The sequence below is a fragment of the Ranitomeya variabilis genome, chromosome 6 (genome assembly GCF_051348905.1).
Source record: "Ranitomeya variabilis isolate aRanVar5 chromosome 6, aRanVar5.hap1, whole genome shotgun sequence".
In the NCBI taxonomy this organism is placed as follows: Eukaryota; Metazoa; Chordata; class Amphibia; order Anura; family Dendrobatidae; genus Ranitomeya; species Ranitomeya variabilis.
Window position 1 is genome coordinate 28,930,837 of NC_135237.1, and position 25,106 is coordinate 28,955,942.

The 25,106-nt window shown below is 44.4% G+C and overlaps 1 protein-coding gene across 2 annotated transcripts; it reads right to left on the minus strand.

The window, feature by feature from the left end:
- Positions 1–512: 512 nt before the first annotated feature.
- UMAD1 (UBAP1-MVB12-associated (UMA) domain containing 1) lies at positions 513–24,903 on the minus strand. 2 transcript variants are annotated; one of them, XM_077268131.1, is made up of 4 exons: positions 24,761–24,903; positions 23,190–23,293; positions 7,998–8,074; positions 513–2,882 (listed from the first exon to the last, which is right to left on the minus strand). In XM_077268131.1, exons 2-4 carry the CDS (start codon positions 23,269–23,271, stop codon positions 2,625–2,627), a joined length of 417 nt encoding a protein of 138 aa, XP_077124246.1. In that variant the 5' UTR covers positions 23,272–23,293; positions 24,761–24,903; the 3' UTR covers positions 513–2,624. The 2 variants fall into 2 exon arrangements, with proteins under 2 accessions (XP_077124246.1, XP_077124245.1); XM_077268130.1 differs by lacking the exon at positions 24,761–24,903 and adding an exon at positions 23,782–23,831.
- Positions 24,904–25,106: the final 203 nt, after the last annotated feature.

A 25,106-nucleotide genomic window follows, 5' to 3' on the forward strand; every position in this document is an offset into this window, starting at 1 on the left:
GTAGTGTATAACAGCACCTTTATCCTCTTTTAGTCCAGTGCACTTCTAAAACGTACAATTTGTTAATTTGCTGCACAAGATAAGGATTGACACACAGGGGACTTAGTGCATATTTTCTGTTCAAAAGCAGGAACCGTGACACTTGAAAAGACAGATGAAGTGTGAGCTTCCTCAGAGCATTTCCTTTTATATCTTCAAGGCCCAATGTATATGCAGATCAGACACTGGTAGGTTGCAAACCCAACAGAATGTCACAGGTAAAAAACATACACGGGATATGAGAGATTTCATCTATTAGTACAGTGCCTAGTAATATTTGAAGGTTGTTCTTGAAAAATAGAACAGACTATCACCGTTTAAAATAACTGGACCCCTTAAAATTAAAAATTCTGGTTCCTTGCAGCCACCACTATGGCAATCTTAGGAACTCAACGAAGGCAGATGTATTAATGGCCGCTGTAAAGGGCTGGCCACAGGCAGGAAAAAAGAGGAGGCATACAAAATACCAATAATAAAAATGATAATGGTATACTTTATTCACACAGTGCGGACATAGTCCTTAGGGAAATCATGAGAACCAGGCACATGAAATAGCTATAGGGATGGGAGATGTTGTAATCACATCCAAGGCCTCTCTCCGAAGAAGTCACCGGGCCGTACTGCCATAGACAGAATAGCCGACATGTAAGGCCAGAAAAGACAAAGAACGAAAAAGATCGAGGTGTCTCATAACTGGACGACATCCAGGAGACCAAACAAAAAACAAAAAAACGGAAGAAACACTAAATAAAGAGGCCTGTATTCATCTAGGATATTGCGGGGTAATAAAGTAGGGACAGCTCCATATTACAGAGCCGTGGCTAGTTCTGGACCACTCCTTTTCATTAAGTAGGTCACTGAATGGCCACGAGAAGAACTATCTGCAATTACTGTTACACTGACTGTATAACAATTTATATAGCACATAAAAATAATCAATTTTTCTACAGTGACAGATCCTGAGGTAAAGCTTGTATTATACACTCCAGAGCTGGACTCACTATTCTGCTGGGTAATTTTTCCTACAAGAGAAAACTGAACAGTTTCTTGAGTAAGGACAATACTTCACAATTACAAGTATGGTGTAGCCAGCATGGGACACAGAGATATCAAATAGTGAGTGCAGCTCTGGAGTAGAGTACAGGATGTAACTCAGGATCAGTAATGTAATGTATGTACACAGTGACTGCACCAGCAGAATAGTGAGTGCAGCTCTGGAGTATAATACAGGATGTAACTCAGGATCAGTAATGTTTGTACACAGTGACTGCACCAGCAGAATAGTGAGTGCAGCTCTGGAGCATAGTACAGGATGTAACTCAGGATCAGTAATGTAATGTATGTACACAGTGACTGCACCAGCAGAATAGTGAGTGCAACTCTGGAGTAGAGTACAGGATGTAACTCAGGATCAGTAATGTAATGTATGTACACAGTGACTGCACCAGCAGAATAGTGAGTGCAGCTCTGGGGTATAATACAGGATGTAACCCAGGTTCAGTAATGTAATGTATGTACACAGTGACTGCACCAGCAGAATAGTGAGTGCAGCTCTGGAGTATAATACAGGATGTAACACAGGATCAGTAATGTAATGTATGTACACAGTGACTGCACCAGCAGAATAGTGAGTGCAGCTCTGGGGTATAATACAGGAGGTAACTCAGGATCAGTAATGTAATGTATGTACAGAGTGACTGCACCAGCAGAATAGTGAGTGCAGCTCTGGAGTATAATACAGGATGTAACACAGGATCAGTAATGTAATGTATGTACACAGTGACTGCACCAGCAGAATAGTGAGTGCAGCTCTGGAGTATAATACAGGAGGTAACTCAGGATCAGTAATGTAATGTATGTACAGAGTGACTGCACCAGCAGAATAGTGAGTGCAGCTCTGGGGTATAAGGCTAGGTTCACATTGCGTTAGGGCAATCCGTTAAGCGCATAGCGCTAGCGGATTGCGCTAACGCAATGTTTCTTTAGTGTTCGCGTTCGTCTTTCCCGCTAGCGCAGATCCCTGAGACAAATCTACAGAGACAAATCACATTGATGTCAATGGGTGTGCTAACGGACCCGTTGCACGGCGTTAATTGCGACATTTTCGCCGTGCAACGCAGTCCGTTAGCGTTAACCCATTAACGCAATGTGAACCTAGCCTTATACAGGAGGTAACTCAGGGTCAGTAATGTATGTACACAGTGACTGCACCAGCAGAATAGTGAGTGCAGCTCTGGGGTATAATATTGGTTCCAGCCTGTAAGAACTAACATTCTCAAACCCTTCAGTATATTGATAATATAATTAACATAAAGTTAGCTTTGTACCACTGTTCCTCCAAAGTCTTCTTATGAAAAAAATAATACTCATCATATTAGTGAAGCAGTGACTTCTCAGTAAATGACAAGGATGCATGGTGGTGTAGGTCATACGATGATAGAGGCCGTCAGTGGGCAGGAGGCCGTCAGTGGGCAGGAGGCCGTCAGTGGGCAGTCATTCTCTTCTGATAGCAGCAACAAAGATGTTCTGAAAACTGATGACACGTATAAAGTGCCTGGACAGGCGAGAGGAGTCCCAGCGAGGACTCAGAGTCCACACAGAACAGAGTTCTCCAGCGTGAAGTCATAATGAAATCTGGCAAATGTCTCGTCCGAGCTGTATACAGGGACCGGCTCCGGAAGCTCCTGGCAGATGTTCTGTACCTCCTGCACATGAGGGGCCAGGATGAAGGGGATGTCATTCAGCAAATCCGCCATAGTTGGGTTACCTTCTGAGACCTGACTGGTCATCTTGGCAGCGCCTGAATCACCGCTGTTCACCTGGGAGAAGTTTCCTGGCGGCAACTAAAAGAAAAGATACAAGAAGATGAGGAAGATACACTGCACTGATTGCGGAGCATGAGCGGAATAGCCAGGATATGCCGGCCTCATCCTCATCATCCAGCATCGTGAGGGGCTGATATTTGGCTCCATCTCTACTCGATGGATGTGTAAGGCTACGTTCACATTAGCGTTCGGCGCCGCAGCGTCGCCGCATGCATCATGCGCCCCTATATTTACCATGGGGGCGCATGGACATGCGTTGCACTTGCATTTTGTGACACATGCGTCACTGTGGAGCATGCGTCAGGGCGCAGAGGACGCAGCAAGTTGCAGTTTTTTCTGTGCCCAAAACCATGCAAAAATGGACGCATGCGTCACAAAACGCTGCGTTGTGCATGCGTTTACATTTGCGTTGTGCGTTGCGTCGCCGACGCTGCGGCGCACAACGCAAATGTGAACGTAGCCTAACACTCACTTCCATGGATAGAGCCAATACAGACATCATCACATCATCCAGCATCTACAAAGTCCGTTCATTGCATCGCTCCGCGCATACCCCGCTCGCCGCCTCCCTCCGCGCATACCCCGCTCGCCGCCTCCCTCCGCGCACACCAGGCTCCCCGCCTGCCTCCGCGCACACCAGGCTCCCCAGGCTCGTCTCTGCGCATACCAGGCTCGCCTCTGCGCATACCAGGCTCGCCTCTGCGCATACCAGGCTCGCCTCTGCGCATACCAGGCTCGCCTCTGCGCATACCAGGCTCGCCTCTGCGCATACCAGGCTCGCCTCTGCGCATACCAGGCTCGCCTCTGCGCATACCAGGCTCGCCTCTGCGCATACCAGGCTCGCCTCTGCGCATACCAGGCTCGCCTCTGCGCATACCAGGCTCGCCTCTGCGCATACCAGGCTCGCCACTTGCCTCCATGCACACCCCGCTCCCCGCCTGCCTCCCCGCATACCCGGCCCGCCTCCTCACTCTAGGTATTATGGCTCAATGCAATGAACTGTATATCCCGGCTCAATGGATCGATCTGTCCGCTCCGCACCGCCATCCTTCCTATACCTCCATGTCTGGCCTTTCTCTACATTCATGGGTGTTGGATTGACTGCATGTAATTTTAATAATGATCCTATCAATTGACCATAAACATGTAATAATCCATCTCCATCGACCTCTGAAGTAGAGCCAAACTGATAAAGGAACAGTTCTAGTTTTCTATTTATGGCAGCTGACGAATTCTATAGAATGGAAGCAACCAGCGAGTGGAGATAAAAGTATTTTCCTCCCGATGAACCGGGGTAAAAGCTGGAATCACATCCACCATCAACACATTGTATCACTGTAAACTGCAAGTGAATCTGAGACACTTTACATAATTGCCACAATGTGACATGAAGTCATTATACTACACAGACTTTGCTCAATTCCTCTTTTTCACACATTGACTGGAACAAGGACATCACGACTCAAGACAGAGCACAAACGTCATGTATTCTTACCAGCAGGAGGAGCAGCATTCCTCTACTGCACTCACTGCTGCCCCCTGCTGAGCAACACCAATAATATCAGCTCAGCGGGGGAAGGGAAGTGTCAACAGCTGTGAGAACTATTATAATACTGTCTCTATGTACAAGAATATAACTACTATAATACTGCCCCTATGTACAGGAATATAACTACTATAATACTGCCCCTATGTACAAGAATATAACTACTATAATACTGCCCCTATGTACAAGAATATAACTACTATAATACTGCCCCTATGTACAAGAATATAACTACTATAATACTGCCCCTATGTACAAGAATATAACTACTATAATACTGCCCCTATGTACAAGAATATAACTACTATAATACTGCTCCTATGTACAAGAATATAACTACTATAATACTGCCTCTATGTACAAGAATGTAACTACTATAATACTGTCCCCTATGTACAAGAATATAACTACTATAATACTGCTCCTATGTACAAGAATATAACTACTATAATACTGCCCCTATGTACAAGAATATAACTACTATAATACTGCCCCTATGTACAAGAATATAACTACTATAATACTGCCCCTATGTACAAGAATATAACTACTATAATACTGCTCCTATGTACAAGAATATAACTACTATAATACTGCCTCTATGTACAAGAATGTAACTACTATAATACTGTCCCCTATGTACAAGAATATAACTACTATAATACTGCTCCTATGTACAAGAATATAACTACTATAATACTGCCTCTATGTACAAGAATGTAACTACTATAATACTGTCCCCTATGTACAAGAATATAACTACTATAATACTGCTCCTATGTACAAGAATATAACTACTATAATACTGCCCCTATGTACAAGAATATAACTACTATAATACTGCCCCTATGTACAAGAATATAACTACTATAATACTGCCCCCTATGTACAAGAATATTACTATAATACTACTCCTATGCACAAGAATATAACTACTATAATACTGCTCCTACGTACAAGAATATAACTACTATAATACTGCTCCTATATACAATAATATAACTACTATAATACTGCCCCTATATACAATAATATAACTACTATAATACTGCCCCTATGTACAAGAATATAACTACTATAATACTGCCCCCTATGTACAAGAATATAACTACTATAATACTGCCCCTATGTACAAGAATATAACTAATATAATACTGCCCCTATGCACAATAATATAACTACTATAATACTGCCCCTATGTACAAGAATATAACTACTATAATACTGCCCCTATGTACAAGAATATAACTACTATAATACTGCCCCTATGTACAAGAATATAACTACTATAATACTGCCCCTATGTACAAGAATATAACTACTGTAATACTGCCCCTATGTACAAGAATATAACTACTATAATACTGCTCATATATACAAGAATATAACTACTATAATACTGCTCCTATGTACAAAAATATAGCTACTATAATACTGCCCCTATGTACAAGAATATAACTACTATAATACTGCTCCTATATACAAGAATATAACTACTATAATACTGCTCCTATGTACAAAAATATAGCTACTATAATACTGCTCCTATGTACAAGAATATAACTACTATAATACTGCTCCTATATACAAGAATATAACTACTATAATACTGCCCCTATGTACAAGAATATAACTACTATAATACTGCCCCTATATACAAGAATATAACTACTATAATACTGCCCCATGTGCAATAATGCTATATAATACAGGAGGTAACTCAGGATCAGTAATGTAATGTATGTACACAGTGCCTGCACCAGCAGAATAGTGAGTGCAGCTCTGGAGTATAATACAGGAGGTAACTCAGGACCAGTAATGTAATGTATGTACACAGTGACTGCACCAGCAGAATAGTGAGTGCAGCTCTGGGGTATAATACAGGATGTAACTCAGGATCAGTAATGTAATGTATGTACACAGTGACTGCAGCAGCAGAATAGTGAGTGCAGCACTGGAGTATTATACAGGATGTAACTCAGGATCAGTAATGTATGTACACAGTGATTGCACCAGCAGAATAGTGAGTGCAGCTCTGGGTATAATACAAGATGTTACTCAGGATCAGTAATGTAATGTATGTACACAGTGACTGCACCAGCAGAATGGTGAGTGCAGCTCTGGAGTATAATACAGGATGTAACTCAGGATCAGTAATGTATGTACACAGAATGGTGAGTGCAGCTCTGGAGTATAATACAGGATGTAACTCAGGATCAGTAATGTAATGTATGTTCACAGTGACTGCAGCAGCAGAATAGTGAGCGCAGCTCTGGAGTATAATACAGGATGTAACTCAGGATCAGTAATATAATGTATGTACACAGTGACTGCACCAGCAGAATAGTGAGTGCAGCTCTGGAGTATAATACAGGATGTAACTCAGGATCAATAATGTAATGTAATGTATGTACACAGTGACTGCACCAGCAGAATAGTGAGCGCAGCTCTGGGGTATAATACAGGATGTAACTCAGGATCAGTAATGTAATGTAATGTATGTACACAGTGACTGCACCAGCAGAATAGTGAGCGCAGCTCTGGAGTACAATACAGGATGTAACTCAGGATCAGTAATGTAATGTAATGTATGTACACAGTGACTGCACCAGCAGAATAGTGAGTGCAGCTCTGGGTATAATACAGGATGTAACTCAGGATCAGTAATGTAATGTATGCACACAGTGACTGCAACAGCAGAATAGTGAGTGCAGCTCTGGAGTTTAATACAGGATGTAACTCAGGATCAGTAATATAATGTATGTACACAGTGACTGCAGCAGAATAATAGTGAGTGCAGCTCTGGAGTATAATACAGGATGTAACTCAGGATCAGTAATGTAATGTAATGTATGTACACAGTGACTGCACCAGCAGAATAGTGAGTGCAGCTCTGGGGTATAATACAGGATGTAACTCAGGATCAGTAATGTAATGTAATGTATGTACACAGTGACTGCACCAGCAGAATAGTGAGTGCAGCTCTGGGGTATAATACAGGATGTAACTCAGGATCAGTAATGTAATGTATGTACACAGTGACTGCACCAGCAGAATAGTGAGTGCAGCTCTGGAGTATAATACAGGAGGTAACTCAGGATCAGTAATGTATGTACACAGTGACTGCACCAGCAGAATAATGAGTGCAGCTCTGGGGTATAATACAGGATGTAAGTAGCGTCATGCATCTAGACAATGACGCTACTCTTTCTGTTGATTATAACTGTATACCACGTTTAGACTATGAATGGTGTGACCCATGACTGTCATCGCTTGTTAATGTGAAATAATGGAGTTTTCATTACTGCTATATGAAGACGGCATTAGATGTAATTCTGCATGTGATATCCAGACTAGAAGAAGAAAGGAGCTATGTAACGGCTTCTCGACATAAGAATTCCTTGAATCCTCCATGGTCTAAGAATCCCGGCGACGGCTCTCACTTGAAACTCACACACTTCCATTATTCATTGACCTTTCTTGGATTCCAAAGCTTTTAATTCTGAAAGGCTCCGAGAAGTTGGCCGAGAACCAAAGCCAAAAAGCATTTCTGGAGATCCTGAGTGCAGGCGCGGCTTCTACATTACCTGGTAAGGCAGATTGTAGGAGAGATCGCTCCCAGGGAATGGCGGTGTGCTGGCCCTCTGCTCCGCAGGAGTCTGTCCTGTACAAAACACAAAGGAACGTTACGGGAGCCATAGGTCAAACCAAATGCACAACCTAATATACTCGTAGGCACGGCAAAGCTGTGTAATCTGGCAAGGCTCCGGAGTATCAGGAGGTCACATAGAAATACAGAATGGTTACCTATAAGTGTGGAGCTCCTCCAGGACAGGGCTGGGATCAGCAACTGCAAGACTCCAACCATAAAACTACAAGTCCCAGCATATCCTGAGAATCCAGGCTCTCAGGGAACACTCTTAATCGTCCTGGAGACTGTAGACAGATGGGTCTTGTAGATCAATGTTGGAGGCAAGTAGTGGACTAAAGGACGCTAAATTAAATGTATTTTCTCTGCACTTTATACCACCTTTAAGGAATATTACAGTTGTGGCCAAAAGTATTGACACCCCTGCAATTGTCAGATAATACTCAGTTTCTTCCTGAAAATGATTGCAAACACAAATTCTTTGGTATTATTATCTTCATTTAATTAGTCTTAAATGAAAAAACACAAAAAGAATTGTCCTAAAGCCAAACTGGATATAATTCCACACCAAACATAAAAAAGGGGGTGGACAAAAGTATTGGCACTGTTCGAAAAATCATGTGATGCTTCTCTAATTAGTGTAATTAACAGCCCCTGTAACTTACCTGTGGCACCTAACAGGTGTTGGCAATAACTAAATCACACTTGCAGCCAGCTGACATGGATTAAAGTTGACTCAACCTCTGTCCTGTGTCCTTGTGTGTACCACATTGAGCATGGAGAAAAGAAAGAAGACCAAAGAACTGTCTGAGGACTTGAGCAGCCAAATTGTGAGGAAGCATGAGCAATCTCAAGGCTACAAGTCCATCTCCAAAGACCTGAATGTTCCTGTGTCTACTGTGCGCAGTGTCATCAAGAAGTGTAAAGCCCATGGCACTGTGGCTAACCTCCCTAGATGTGGACGGAAAAGAAAAATTGACAAGAGATTTCAACACAAGATTGTGCGGATGTTGGATAAAGAACCTAGACTAACATCCAAACAAGTTCAAGCTGCCCTGCAGTCCGAGGGTACAACAGTGTCAACCCGTACTATCCGTCGGTGTCTGAATGAAAAGGGACTGTATGGTAGGAGACCCAGGAAGACCCCACTTCTTACCCCGAGACATAAAAAAGCCAGGCTGGAGTTTGCCAAAACTTACCTGAAGAAGCCTAAAACGTTTTGGAAGAATGTTCTCTGGTCAGATGAGACAAAAGTAGAGCTTTTTGGGCAAAGGCATCAACATAGGTTTACAGGAGAAAAAAAGAGGCATTCAAAGAAAAGAACATGGTCCCTACAGTCAAACATGGAGGAGGTTCCCTGATGTTTGGGGTTGCTTTGCTGCCTCTGGCACTGGACTGCTTGATCGTTTGCATGGCATTATGAAGTCTGAAGACTACCAACAAATTTTGCAGCATAATGTAGGGCCCAGTGTGAGAAAGCTGGGTCTCCCTCAGAGGTCATGGGTCTTCCAGCAGGACAATGACCCAAAACACTTCAAAAAGCACTAGAAAATGGTTTGAGAGAAAGCACTGGAGACTTCTAAGGTGGCCAGCAAGGAGTCCAGACCTGAATCCCATAGAACACCTGTGGAGAGATCTAAAAATGGCAGTTTGGAGAAGGCACCCTTCAAATATCAGGGACCTGGAGCAATTTGCCAAAGAAGACTGGTCTAAAATTCCAGCAGAGCATTGTAAGAAACTCATTGATGGTTACCGGAAGCGGTTGGTCGCAGTTATTTTGGCTAAAGGTTGTGCAACCAAGTACTAGGCTGAGGGTGCCAATACTTTTGTCTGGCCCATTTTTGGAGTTTTGTGTGAAATGATCAATGTTTTGCTGTTTGCTTCATTCTCGTGTTTTTTCATTTAAGACAAATTACCGTATATGAAGATAATAATACCAAAGAATTTGTGTTTGCAATCATTTTCAGGAAGAAACTGAGTATTATCTGACAGAATTGCAGGGGTGTCAATATTTTTGGCCACAACTGTACATCTCTAATGGATTGTCCATTTTCCCCAAACTTTTCAAAATACCTAAAATATCAAACTCAGCAGGTACTCACTACTCTCCATGTGTCCAGCGCGTCTGCTTCTTGACATTGCTCATCTCCGTGGATTCGCAGCTACACTGCTCAGTATGGCTGTATAACATCCTGTATGTTGCAGATTTTTATTTAGTGTTTAGCTCATCCTACAGCTGGATTCACAGCTACACTACTCAATAATGGCCTCCGTACTGCTACTTTCTTTTAAGTAAGTGTGTCTCTAACCTTAGTGCTGGAATCACATCTGCATAGCTTTATTTACACTGCTACAGTGGGAGAAATAAGTATTTGATCCCTTGCTGATTTTCTAAGTTTGCCCACTGATGAAGACATGAACAGTCTATAGATTTAAGGGTAGGTTAACATTGAAAGATAGAATATCAAAAATAAAATCCAGAAAAATGACATTGTATAAATTATATACATTTATTTGCATTTTGCAGTGAGAAATAAGTATTTGATCCCCTACCAACCATTAACAGTTCTGGCTCCTACAGACCAGTTAGACGCTCCTAATCAACTCATTACCTGCATTATAGACAGCTGTCTTACATAGTCACCTTTATAAAAGACTCCTGTCCACAGACTCAATCAATCAGTCTCTAACCTCTACAACATGGGCAGGACCAAAGAGCTTTATAAGGATGTCAGGGACAAGATTATAGCCCTGCACAAAGCTGGAATGGGCTACAAAACCATAAGTAAGACGCTGGGTGAGAAGGAGACAACCGTTGGTGCAATAGTAAGAAAATGGAAGAAATACAAAATGACTGTCAATCAACATCGATCTGGGGCACCATGCAAAATCTCACCTCGTGGGGTATCCTTGATCATGAGGAAGGTGAGAGCTCAGCGTAAAACTACACGGGGGGAACTTGTTAATGATCTCAAGGCAGCTGGGACCACAGTCACCAAGAAAACCATTGGTAACACATTACGCCATAAAGGTTTAAAATCCTGCAGTGCCCGCAAGGTCCCCCGGCTCAAGAAGGCACATGTGCAGGCCCCTCTGAAGTTTCCAATGAACACCTGGATGTCTGTGAGTGATTGGGAGAAGGTGCTGTGGTCAGATGAGACAAAAATTGAGCTTTGGCATTAACTCAACTCTCCGTGTTTGGAGGAAGAGAAATGCTGCCTATGACCCAAAGAACACCATCCCCAATGTCAAGCATGGAGGTGGAAACATGTTTTGGGGGTGTTTCTCTGCTAAGGGCACAGGACTACTTCACTGCATCAATGGGAGAATGGATGGAGCCATGTACCGTAAAATCCTGGGTGACAGCCTCCTTACCTCCGCCAGGACATTAAAAATGGGTCGTGGCTGGATCTTCCAAAAAGACAATGAGCCAAAACATACAGCCAAGGCAACAAAGGAGCTGCTCAAAAAGAAGCACATTAAGGTCATGGAGTGGCGTAGCCAGTCTCCAGACCTTAATCCCATAGAAAGGTTATGGAGAGAGATGAAGCTCCGAGTTGCCAAGTGACAGATTCAAAATCTTAATGATTTAGAGATGATCTGCAAAGAGGAGTGGACCAAAATTCCTCCTGACATGTGCGCAAACCTCATCATCAGCTACAAAAAAGTCTGACTGCTGAGCTTGCCAACAAGGGTTTTACCACCAAGTATTAAGTCTTGTTTGCCAGAGGGATCAAATACTTATTTCTCACTGCAAAATGCAAATAAATGTATATAATTTATACAATGTGATTTTATCTTTGATATTTTATATCTCAATGTTAAAATTAACCTGCCCTTAAAATGATAGACTGTTCATGTCTTTGTCAGTGGGCAAACTTAAAATCAGCAAGGGATTAAATACTTATTTCCCCCACTGTATGTAATATCCATCATGTTGTTGCTGCTGTTTCAGGGGAGCAGAAATCCCTCATGTCTGTGTGTGCTGTGCATGAGAGATGCCATAATAGCATTTCTCCACTCACCAGCTCAGAGACAACTGAAAACTATAAAAAGAACCAGTAGAGGGGAAAACTGGTGAAAAATGTTTATTTTGAACAGCTCCTTTTTGTCTCTAGATTTCCGCTTGCTGTCAGTGAAAGGATACACTATTTTACACTCAGAAGATAAAAGCCTATCATTATCATGTTCCGAGCATGCAAGTATAGGGCTCGTTAAAGCGTATCAGAGTCCTCGGTAGTAACGAGCTCTCCTGCTGTGTGAGCAGAACATGATCAGAAGCGGTTATAAGCCAAATAGTGAAGAAAAAAAAAGGAAAAAACTAAAACCATGATGTTGGAAGGAGCAGCAGAGCTAGTACATAGGTGTATGGCTCCTCGGATTGCTGCTCTTATAATGCCGCCAGTGAGGTTCACGTGTATACATTCCATACTAAGCCCGGCCAATGTCTCTGACGCAGGCCGAGCCTGCAACAGAGAAAACCATGAACCCTGCACATACAATGCAATGTAAACAGCGGCTTCCCAGTCATCCCAGTTCAGCAGGACTGGTCTGTATGTTCTGGTCTATGACCCCATACAAGTGGCCTGCGGTCACAGAATGCGCCTCCCCGATCTCTCCCCGTCCAATATTGGAGGCATATGACACTGACGCCATCAATGTCCGAATTCTAGAGAACCCCTGTAATTTACACATGCAGTGACTACTAGGAGAGCAGGCGCCTACTGCATACTGTAATACCTTTGTATTTAAAGGTTTATTTTTCCATCTTCTTAGATGGATGTTTTTGGGATAACGTTTGTAAAAACAAGATATTATGCAATTTACGGCTTATTAAAATTTGTAGCCATTCTTGAGATATTAACACTTATGTTTTGTTTATAACTTATTGCCTAGGAGACCGACCGCCGCTGCTGTCTATCCTGTAAGCTGGCCGGGATAAGGAGGTAACAGCGTTCTCAAACAATCTCGGACAGCTTCAAAACAGAGCACACAAGCTCAATACAAAAGAGCTTGTAAGCGCTGCACATGTTCTCATGCCTAGCAGCAGTGGTCGGTCTCCTAGGCAACGAGTTGTAATTCAACAATGGCTAAACATTTTAACAAGGAGTAAATTGCAAAATGTCTTGTTTTTTACAAACTCTATCCATCTATAAAAAACAGGAGAACTCTTTAAGGGGTAAACAGTACGCCGTAAGCTCCGAAATTCCCCCTAGTCTAACCCCCTCCTATAGATATGTTCAGCTGATTTCCAAAGGAGTGGCAGATGAAACGCACGCGCCCTCTGCAGGCAAGATGTGGTATTACATGGTGTTCTTTCAAAAGTCATTGCCCTTATGGTCAGGTCAGGCTACCAGATAGCTCCATATTTTCGGTGGGTCATTTTGGGAAGAGCCCTTGTCACCAGAATTTACCAGAATTCAAGCATAAAAATGAAAGGCCACAAACCTTTTTATACAAAGTTTTACAATTTTGGGGCACATTTTTATTTTTTTTTTTTTTAAAGTGGGTGTAAACTTCACGGGAGGGGGTATTTCGGAGCAAGATTGGGGTAATGATCAATGCACTGGGTCTTGATGCTGAAGACCAAAATTGACTCCACTGTATGTAAGTCTGGAAGTCTTCATGTAAAGCATTCAGAAAGTGGAGCAATAATCTGCAGAAAGTCAGGACGGTAATCTGCGGATCAGACGTCTCCTTAGAATTTGCTTCGGATTAAGTACATTTGTTTGCAATAAATGCTGATTATCTGGGATTAGACTGTACAGGGGGCACGTGTGCTGTGAGAGGGGGGTGGTAATATTGATCATCATGGTCTGGGATTAGATTTACTCTTTGCAGCTTGATCCTGGAAGTTCTGCCCGCTTTATCACACAGATGGGGCTAATTGATCGAGCTGTCAAATGATCAACTTTTCCTCGATTTCCAGTTTGGATGTTGGAAGACTCGGTCATCTGCCATCATGGGCCGGAGAAGTGGATCCTCTGAGCCGCAATCGGCTTATGCATGCGCCGTGATTTGAGCGATCAGTAGAGCTTTCAGGATCAGGCTCCCCACCAATCTATAGGGAATTTAAGGGGCTGTAATAGTCACTAGGACCCTCAGCAAGGAGGCAATAGGCACTTGGACCCCCAGCAAGGAGGCAATAGGCACTTGGACCCCCGGCAAGGAGGCACTAGGCACTTGGACCCTCGGCAAGGAAGCAATAGGCACTTGGACCCTCGGCAAGGAGGCAACAGGCACTTGGACCCTCGGCAAGGAGGCAATAGGCACTTGGACCCTCGGCAAGGAGGCAATAGGCACTTGGACCCTCGGCAAGGAGGCAATAGGCACTTGGACCCCCGGCAAGGAGGCAACAGGCACTTGGACCCTCGGCAAGGAGGCAATAGGCACTTGGACCCTCGGCAAGGAAGCAATAGGCACTTGGACCCTCGGCAAGGAGGCAACAGGCACTTGGACCCTCGGCAAGGAGGCAATAGGCACTTGGACCCCAGGCAAGGAGGCAATAGGCACTTGGACCCCCGGCAAGGAGGCAATAGGCACTTGGACCCCCGGCAAGGAGGCAATAGGCACTTGGACCCTCGGCAAGGAAGCAATAGGCACTTGGACCCTCGGCAAGGAGGCAATAGGCACTTGGACCCCCTGCAAGGAGGCAATATTCACTTGGACCCTCAGCAAGGATGCATGGTATTTCCCAGGTGGATTTTGCAATCAGAGGTCCCCAAAACCAATTAGCGGTGAGTGGGCCGTAGCAAAGTTAGGAATATATCCAGGGGTCGTTAACCAAATAACAGTCAGGATACAAGAGACCAGAGGACTTCCACCAATCTGATATCATCTATCTAAGGATAAGTCACCAATATCCAAGTCTTGGGAAACCACTTAAAACCTTTATAACCAGTGATGAAAACTTGCCATTGTCGGGTGTCAATCCTTGCTCGATGATGGAAATGTTTATAACGGCAGCTAGTCGAGAATTGTCACCATCATTGCAGGAAGGACGAGGTAAGGCTGTGGGCCAAGTTCAGGACTAGGAGTCAAAAATCACAGAATGCTTAGCCAGGCTAGGAATTTCTGGGCCCTTGGAGACAAGACTGGGAGAGTATGTATGTATGTATGTATGTATGTATGTATGTATGTATGTATGTATGTATGTATGTATGTATGTATGTGTATGTATGTGTATGTATGTGTATGTATATATATATATATATATATATATATATATATATATATATATATATATATATATATATATATATATATATATATATACACACACACACTGGCATCCAAATGAAGAGCGACCCGATGCTTCCCCAGTGGGGAGCAGAAGCTGCGACTTGCAGGACAACAGAGGGCCTGTGGCATATGGCAGGATATTTGGCGGAGACGAGTTGTGGATTCCTGCCAGAGCTGGAGCCGGCAGTGGGTTCTCAATCAGGAACATGGCAAAGTCAGTCACACATGTACACGTGAATATATAAAGCTTCATCAAGCAGCGGCCTGTGGTGCCTCCTTCCTCGTGCACAGGTTTTTACAATTGTTGAGGGGCAATTATAAAAAAAAAAAATAAATAAGTGATTGAGCAAAAGTAAAAGCGAGGCAGGGAGGAGGGAGATGCAGCTGCAGTAATTCTCTGATACAAGTTAGGGAGGAGGGGGATGCAGCTGCAGTAATTCTCTGATATTATCTGTATAAGACTCAATGTGAAAAGACGATGAACAATTTCTCCTACTCAGCCCGAGTTAGACTACGAGGTGTGAGGAGAGGGAGCACGGCATGGATGGCATCTGGTGTCACCGATAACTTGGGTTTTCCATAACGGGAGCTGTTCTGAGCCCTTTAATATGTATACAGCAATAAAGTGCCACTGAAGTCGCTGACCCCTTATGTTGTGGTGGTATATAGTGTATACATCAGACCTGATGCCGCTCCTGGTTATCCGGTATGATGGTCCCGGATTACAGGACTTCTGTAAATGCCGACATTAGAGTATTATGGAAACACATTCGGGGGTGAAGCAGATGATAAAAGTTAATATGTCCAATTATTTCAGCTATTTCACATGTTTCAGCTTAGAGAATCACGCTGCCGTAAGTTTCCAGTGACAGTATCATCAAATCTTAATCACAAGGAGGAATTTCAAGAATTTAATTTGAATTTTAAAAAGGTAAAAAGTTTGTGACTGTCGGAAAAATTAGCCTCCGCATGTTACACATACTCTGGACAGTATAGTATAAAAAACGGCCCATGTACTTTCTGACAACTTGGTGTAATAGATAATCTGGAAATTCCTTTAGTTATAAAGTTATGTTGTCCAAATATTTTCAACCGTTGTGTGTCTCCTGCGTCTTCTGTGTATCCTGCTGTGTCTCCCTGCGCAGCCTTCTATGTATCCTGGTGCGCCTGCTCCTGTGTATCCTGCTGTGTATCCTGCTGTGCCACCTCCTGTGCATCCTGCTGTGTGTCCCTGCGCTGCCTCCTGTGTCACCTACTGTGTCTCCATGCGCTGCCTCCTGTGTATCCTGCGCTGCCTCCTGTGTCACCTACTGTGTCTCCCTGCGCTACCTCCTGTGTCTCCTGCGGTGTCACCTACTGTGTTTCCCTGCGCTGCCTCCTGTGTATCCTGCTGTGTCACCTACTGTGTCTCCCTGCGCTGCCTCCTGTGTATCCTGCGGTGTCACCTACTGTGTTCCCTGCGCTGCCTCCTGTGTATCCTGCTGTGTCACCTACTGTTTCCCTGCGCTGCCTCCTGTGTATCCTGCTGTGTCACCTACTGTGTCTCCCTGCGCTGCCTCCTGTGTATCCTGCGATGTCTCCCTGCGCTGCCTCCTGTGTATCCTGCTGTGTCACCTACTGTGTCTCCCTGCGCTGCCTCCTGTGTATCCTGCTGTGTCACCAACTGGGTCTCCCTGCGCTGCCTCCTGTGTATCCTGCGGTGTCTCCCTGCGCTGCCTCCTGTGTATCCTGCTGTGTCACCTACTGTGTCTCCCTGCGCTGCCTCCTGTGTATCCTGCTGTGTCTCCCTGCGCCGCCTCCTGTGTATCCTGCTGTGTCACCTATTGTGTCTCCATGCGCTGCCTCCTGTGTATCCTGCGGTGTCTCCCTGCGCTGCCTCCTGTGTATCCTGCTGTGTCACCTATTGTGTCTCCCTGCGCTGCCTCCTGTGTATCCTGCTGTGTCTCCCTGCGCTGCCTCCTGTGCATCCTGCTGTGTCTCCCTGCGCTGCCTCCTGTGCATCCTGCTGTGTCTCCCTGCGCCGCCTCCTGTGTATCCTGCTGTGTCACCTATTGTGTCTCCATGCGCTGCCTCCTGTGTATCCTGCAGTGTCTCCCTTCGCCGCCTCCTGTGTATCCTGCCGTGTCTCCCTGCGCCTCCTCCTGTGTATCCTGCTCTGTCTCCCTGCTCTGCCTCCTGTGTCACCTTTTGTGTCTCCCTGCGCTGCCTCTCCTGTCTCCTGCTGGGTCTCCCTGCGCCGCCTCCTGTGTATCCTGCTGTGTCACCTATTGTGTCTCCCTGCGCTGCCTCCTGTGTATCCTGCTGTGTCACCTTTTGTGTCTCCCTGCGCCTCCTTCTGCGTATCCTGCTCTGTCTCCCTGCTCTGCCTCCTGTGTCACCTTTTGTGTCTCCCTGCGCCTCCTCCTGTGTATCCTGCTGTGACTCCCTGCGCTGCCTCCTGTGTATCCTGCTGTGTCACCTTTTGTGTCTCCCTGCGCCTCCTCCTGTGTATCCTGCTGTGACTCCCTGCGCTGCCTCCTGTGTATCCTGCTGTGTCACCTTTTGTGTCTCCCTGCGCCACCTCCTGTGTATCCTGCTGTGACTCCCTGCGCTGCCTCCTGTGTATCCTGCTCTGCAAAAACGACATACAGACAGAACATAAAGATAGGCTTTCAATTCATGGCAGTCAAGCCATTGGGCAATGACAGGAGCAAAGCATGCTGGTAAGTAAATAAAAATGTAGTTCCAGTACCTACAGTGCTGGCAGAACACTGGTAAAGAGGAACAGCACACAAACTAAACAGATGGGAAGTTACAGAGCAAAAGAATTGGGATGGTTACCAGACAAAATCTCCAATTAAGTTTGAACAATTGCTAACCAACAGGCCCAACTATTGACGATTACCCTGAATATTTGTGCTCACCTTCATTACACTGTGCACGCCTGAACTTCTACCCCAGCAATTTCCAATGGAGACTGCCCAAAAGGCAGCTAGTGGCTACAATCCGAGCCTATGTAGGTCATCCTCTGTGTCTAACTACCGCCATATCCCAAATAGAGATCTCTGCTGCAATTTAATAAGCCGAGGAGCAGTAATCAGTGTGAGGTCCCGGAAAAAACAACAGTAGCAAACCCTCAGCTGTGGAAAGTAACAGATCTGTATCTAGATGTAAATAATACGGTTCCCAGTCACTGAGATCAAGAACAGATAGCGAGGACTCCGAACACAAAGGACAGCACAAAGCTGCAGAACCTTTTCCATGCTGCCATTGGACAGTAGTCAAAGACCCCCGCAACCTCTAAAATGAAGGGTCAGGAGTGTCCGGTCGTAGGCTGCCCTCCTCATAGCCTGAGCCCATAGTCAAGTTTTACCTGGCTGAGGGCTTCTGCCCCTTCATTAGCAATCAGTGGGGGTCTCCGGGACCCTCACAAATCAAATTTTCTGACATATGTCCAAAGTAATCTGAAAGTTCCGCTTCCCTTTAAAATGTTATGTCCAACTTGGCAATTATTTTATTAATGTATTAAAAATGGAAAATAAACCAAGTTTGCACTAGGACCTAACAAACTTTTTCTTTTTGTGTCTACAGCTGCTATGCAGACAATGGATCTCCATGGTAACAGAAAAAAATAAATTGTGTAGTCTGACCCTTGTGTATTCTACTTCTAGATATTCTTCCAGATATACACAAAGTAGGGGGCAAAGTATGAGACAGGGCAATGACAGGAGCAATGCATGCTGGTGAATGAAAGGAAGTTGCAGCACCTATTGTGCTGGCAGAAAATAAGGGGCAATAAAAGGAGCAGTGCATACTGGTGAGTGAAATGAAAATAACAGCACCTATTGCACTCAAGGATAGGGATAAATGATAAGAGCTTTGCATGCTAGTGAATGAATGCAAGTTCCAGCATCTATTGTGCTGCCAGAAAATAAAGGCAATGATGGAAGCAGTAGATGCTGGTGAGTGAAAGGAAGTTCTAGAAACAATTGTGCTGGTAGAAAATTGGGTGCAATAATAGGAGCAGTGCATGCCAGTGAGTGAAAGGAAGTTCCAGCTCCTTCACATGTAGCCGGGATATAAATGTGATCTCCGTGCGGGAAATACAGGATGTAAAGCGGCCATCAAAGGAGCGAAGGGAGTTCTGCAAACTTTATATTAAACATCCCTCTGAAGAAAATTACATCGTCTGGCTGATAACAGGGAACAATAGGGTGCACATGAATGCATAGCTCATATGTTGCATGCAAGGATTGGGGATCGTCAAGGAAACCATGAACCAAACACACAGTATGAAATAAAGGAAACGCATGCTGCCACCTAGTGGAAGTCGGAAGAACTGCAGTTTGCCATGAAGCAAAAGGTGGATGTCACATTTGCTGCGAATCTGACCCTTTGTAACGGCAGCCTGACGTGACAGCCATGCTGCGAGTGTGAAGATCCACAGCAAGCCTTAAATTGTCATGTGGATGCCCGATACGTGCGAGATTCAAAGCTGGGATCAGTAGTTCTACCCATTCTAGCTGTAAAGCAGAACGCTGCTATAAGTACAGGATCTCGTTCTCGGGTCTTATTCACACGTCAGCAATTTTTTTCACGTCTTTTTGTGCTATATTATTTTGTTGTATTAGTGTGTGTCATCTGCTTTTTCTACACGAAAAAAGAAAGAAAAAAAAATGATGGCGGTTTCTCAACATTTTCTTAGCAAGCGGTAAGTGAGACTCGGATCTCATGTGGATGGGCGAGTTTGGTCAACACAGTGGACCAAAATAGGACGTCTGTTTTTTTCCCCTCCAGACTAAAGATCCACGGAAAAATCACCATGTGAAAAGACCCACTTATGTGGACACCTTTGGTTTGCATACTTTGCAAAAATTTGGGCTAAAAATATATAAACATTTTGCGTGTCTGACTTTTACAGGCTCTATGTTTCCCTGCACAGTGCTGGCTGCAGAATGAGCTGACAGAGTCGATCAGTGAGCTTATTATGATGATCTTTTATTTTATCTTTTCCTAATTTCCTCCTAGATGAATTATGACCACAGACTGCACCAAAGTTGAAAGTCTGGGTAAACAAAGAACAGGTAAAAGTCAAAAGGTGCAACATTTTTAATGAATTTTTTAATGAAATCGAATTGCAAAAATCTGATCTCTCACTACAGAGTTATGTATAGAAAAGTGATTTCTCAGCTCGTGGTGTTCACTACGTCACATTTAGTGCCTGCGGGGTGAACATCTTAAGCTTCTTGTTTGTCTGGATTCTACTGCTTAAAGGTAATATTTTTAAAGGTCTCATGTACCAAACCCCAAAGTACATGGACATAGCGTGACCCGTACTGGGTCGCCAGGAAGGTCTGTGATTTAGGAGTCTAAGGAAGAACGCTGGGTGAGGATGGCCCATTTGCGTTCCGCAACAGAGGGGCTAGGAGGAAAGGAAGCACTACTCACGTGTTAAAGGGGGTTTCCCAGTATTACAGATTATTTTCTATGCATAGGACAGTGGGAGAGGGGGCTCTGCAGATCGCTGCATTCCAGAGTTTTTTGTCAGTAACAGCCTGAATGAAGAGGAGATTCTGCATGTGCATCAGAGCCCAGTTCTTAGGATCACTGGGGTTCTGGATCCCGGCAGTCAAACCCCCAGTGATCAGTAGCTTGTCTCTTATCCTATACATAGGGGATAACTTTTAGTCTTCAAATTGCCCTTCACCTTTGTTTATTTGGTTCCAGCAATGTCAGTCTACACAAGGGACTGCTGCAACCAATCATTGACCTCAGTACTGTGACTGTGGCGGTCGATGATTGAACAAAATTACCCCTTGACCACACAGGTGATAACTTGTATATAGGTTATATAGGTTAAGTCCCAGTGGATTGAGAATAGGGCTCAGAAATGCCCATCAGAAAGGAGCGGTGGCCTCACATGTTCCCCACCACAGAGACAATTGTTTATGGGAAGGCCAGACTACACTGTGTGCAGAATTATTAGGCAAGTTGTATTTTGGAGGATTATTTTTATTATTGATCAACAACTATGTTCTCAATCAACCCAAAAGACTCAAATATCAAAGCTTAATATTTTTGGAAGTTGGAGTGAGTTTTTTTTTTTAGATTTGGCCATCTTAGGATGATATCTGTTTGAGCAGGTAACTATTACTGTGCAGAATTATTAGGCAACTTAATAAAAACCAAATATATTCCCATCTCACTTGTTTATTTTCACCAGGTAAACTGATATAACTGCACAAAATTTAGAAATAAACATTTCTGACATGCAAAAACTAAACAAAAAAAAAATTAGTGACCAATATAGCCCCCCTTTCTTTATGATGACACTCAGCAGCCTCCATCCATAGATTCTGTCAGTTGCTTGATCTGTTTACGACCAACATTACGACCAACATTACGTGCAGCAGCCACCACAGCCTCCAGACACTGTTCCGAGAGGTGGACTCTTTTCCCTCTCTGTAGATCTCACATTTTATGAGGGACCACAGGTTCACCTGATCTGAACCCCATAGAGAACAAGGGGGCCATGTCATTATTTTTCCTTCTTTGAGACCTTTACTGGCCAGCCACGCTGTGGAGTAGTTGGAGGCATGTGATGGAGCATTGTCCTGCATGAAAATCATGTTTTTTTTGAACGATAACGACTTCTTCCTGTACCACTGCTTGAAGAAGTTGTCTTCCAGAAACTGGCAGTAGGTCTGGGAGTTGAGCTTCATTCCATCCTCAACCCGAAAAGGTCCCACAAGTCCATCTTTGATGATACCAGCCCATACCAGTCCCCCACCTTGCTGGCATCTGAGTCGGAGTGGAGCTCTCTGCCCTTTACTGATCCATCCATCTGGCCCATCCATCTGGCCCATCAAGAGTCACTCTCATTTCATCAGTCCATAAAACCTTTGAAGAGTCAGTCTTAAGATATTTCTTGGCCCAGTCTTGACGTTTTATCTTATGTTTCTTGTTCAAAGGTGGTCGTTTTTCAGCCTTCCCTACCTTGGCCATGTCCCTGAGTATCGCACACCTTGTGCTTTTTGATACTCCAGTAACGTTGCAGCTCTGAAATATGGCAAAACTGGTGGCAAATGGCATCTTGGCAGCTTCACGCTTGGTTTTCCTCAATTCATGGGCAGTTATTTTGCGCCTTTTTTGCCCAACACGCGTCTTGCGACCCTGTTGGCTATTTGCCATGAAACGCTTGATTGTTCGGTGATCACGCTTCAAAAGTTTGGCAATTTCATGACTGCTGCATCCCTCTGTAAGACATCTCACGATTTTGGACTTTTCAAAGCCCATCAAATCTCTCTTCTGACCCATTTTGCCAAAGGAAAGGAAGTTGCCTAATAATTAAGCACACCTTATATAGGGTTCTGATGTCATTAGACAACACCCCTCCTCATTACAGAGATGCACATCACCTGATTTACTTAATTGGTAGTTGGCTCTCAAGCCTGAACAGCTTGGAGTAGGACAACATGTATAAAAAGGATCATGTGATCAAAATACAACTTGCCTAATAATTCTGCACAGTGTACAGCGGTCAGCTTTCTCAGTCTCCAGCTGTCTCACGAAGACTGAATGGGGGCTGAAGGACTATGGTAGATCTTAAGCCTCCATCACTCCAGCTCTATTCCCTGTCCTCCTCCTGCATGACTAACAGCTCCTGTGTCTGAAGTCGCACAGCGCAGGCTGTCAATCAACCATGAGTAGAGGGCGCTGAGCGGGGAATACAACTGGAGTGACAAAGGCTTCAGATCTACCATAGCTCTTGAGACCTGTTACTAGAATCAATGATCGGTGGTTATCTATAAAGGACGGGGTCTTCTCTCCCTATTGTTTGTACGGTGAATCCCCCTGCCAGGTATCACCTCATTATGTATTAGAATCTCCCTCTAAAAGAAGAACTTACCCAGGAAAACAAAATCATCGGGATCTTTATCCGACACTGGATTTTTCTTTGTTTCTTGGTTTTTCCGGAAAAAGCTGAACATAGTTGAAGCTTTGCCACTGGCTCTTGAAAAACAAAAAAAGAAAAACATGAATGACTTGGATATATCAGGAAATAACAAGCAGAGTCATGCCCAGAAATTATGTAATAGAATGTGAATCTAATTTTTTATGTATCTGAAAGGTGTGAGTGTGAGTGTGTGTGTGTGTGTGTGTGTGTGTGTGTGTGTGTCCGGAGAAAACATCCAACTCAAAGAAATATACCAAACAAACCCAAAGTCTGCAGGGAATAAAAGCGGTCATGGCAAATTATGAGATGTGTTCCGGCTCCGTGCAGTGCCCTAGGGGGGGTCACATCAAAAATCACATTAGGGAGCTCTGATTAATAGAGGGATAAGTGACCAATTTAGGAGACCCTGATCCTCTTTACTGTGTGACTGTGGCAAGTAGAAGCTGGAATGGAGCGGTGATCAAATATGGGCGCAGCTCTAATCACGGTCTATGGCTACGTACGCAGCGACACCGAAAAGGTTGTCATTGATTTGAATACAAACCTGGCAGAAAGGGAAATCCATGGCTGCCATGACATCGCTTCAGGAACCTGCAGCCATGTTGAGGGGGGCGATGGGTATCAGAAGGGACACCTTCCTCCATTTTCAACCTCACAATTGCCTGCAGCATTACACTGCTGCCAGCTGCACGGCACAGCTACTGATATAGCTTCATGAATACAAGGTGCACAATGGCCGACACTTGCCCAGGTGATGGGGCCGGCCCTGCCCGAAGGTACTGAAGCTGAGGCATCATCACACATGCCGGCCCTCCACTGCTGACCTTGGGGGGGGGGGGCATCCAGAAATGAGGATGGGGGAAGCACTCAGGACCCCTGATCTAGATACTAGTGGGGGTCCCAGCGATCGGACCTACACCCAGGAGAGATGAGAAATCTCCATTACTGGACAACCCCTTTACTTAGAATTTGCTTTTTTTCTTTTTTTTTACTTTTGGGAGCCAGTTAGGTCTTGACAAGAAGACAAAGTCATCCCTAATCAGGCACCAGGGCAGATGTTATAGCAGCCTCCTGGGACCTTTGTCCTCTCCTATGGGGGACCGAGATGAGGAAAAACAATGATGTTGTCATGGAAACCATTTTAGAGGGCAACTTCACAGGCAGCGTGGCGCCTCCTCTGTAACCGCGAGACATTAGCCCCCCATAAAAAAGGCCTATTCCTATAATTTGACCCCAACTTTTCGCATTAAATACACATTTTTGGCGAAACGAGTCGGTCATGTGACTATCGGACTCCAATCACAGAGGGAAATGAAAGAGGATATTGCTCCGCTCTTCTATATCTGTTGACAGCTAGAAAAGTTGCGAAACATGGGGAGAATTAGGAAGAAAGACAATGAGAGGAAACAAGTCCCATATGGGGGATGGTGAAAACATATCGCCCACCCAAGTGACGACTACAACCGCCGTGACAGAACAATGACAGCCCAATGGCTGCCGCCCCCGGCACCACTCACCTGCAGCTGCAGCTGCACCTCTGTCCTCCCAAACCGCTAACCACGTCTCCTCCAGCCGTCACTAAGGTGACTAACCAGTCTGACGTCACGAGCCCTAATTTTCAAACAGCGCATGCGCTTTGGTCCGTCGTTAAAATTCTTCCCCGAACCCTTCACAAAGGTTCCATCACACTCATGATTCCTACGGTAAAAAAATAATGCAATATCATTATTATTTTAATAACAGTGAATCAAATTAGCTATTTAACCATCGGCCACTCCGCGATTGTCAGAATTGTCATAAATCTATGTAAACTGTAATAGATTTTGCCAGTTTCTAATATGGCGGAACTTGCGTTCCAGGCACGTCATA

Coding starts and splice junctions, on each gene's coding strand:
- UMAD1 (XM_077268130.1), bottom strand. CDS start 23,816: ATGTCATGGCAGCCATGGATTTCCCTTTCTGCCAG. Junction 8,075..23,189: donor CGATGATTTTGTTTTCCTGG/GTAAGTTCTTCT, acceptor TGTTTTGTACAG/GACAGACTCCTGCGGAGCAG. Junction 2,883..7,997: donor CCTACAATCTGCCTTACCAG/GTAATGTAGAAG, acceptor CTTTTCTTTTAG/TTGCCGCCAGGAAACTTCTC.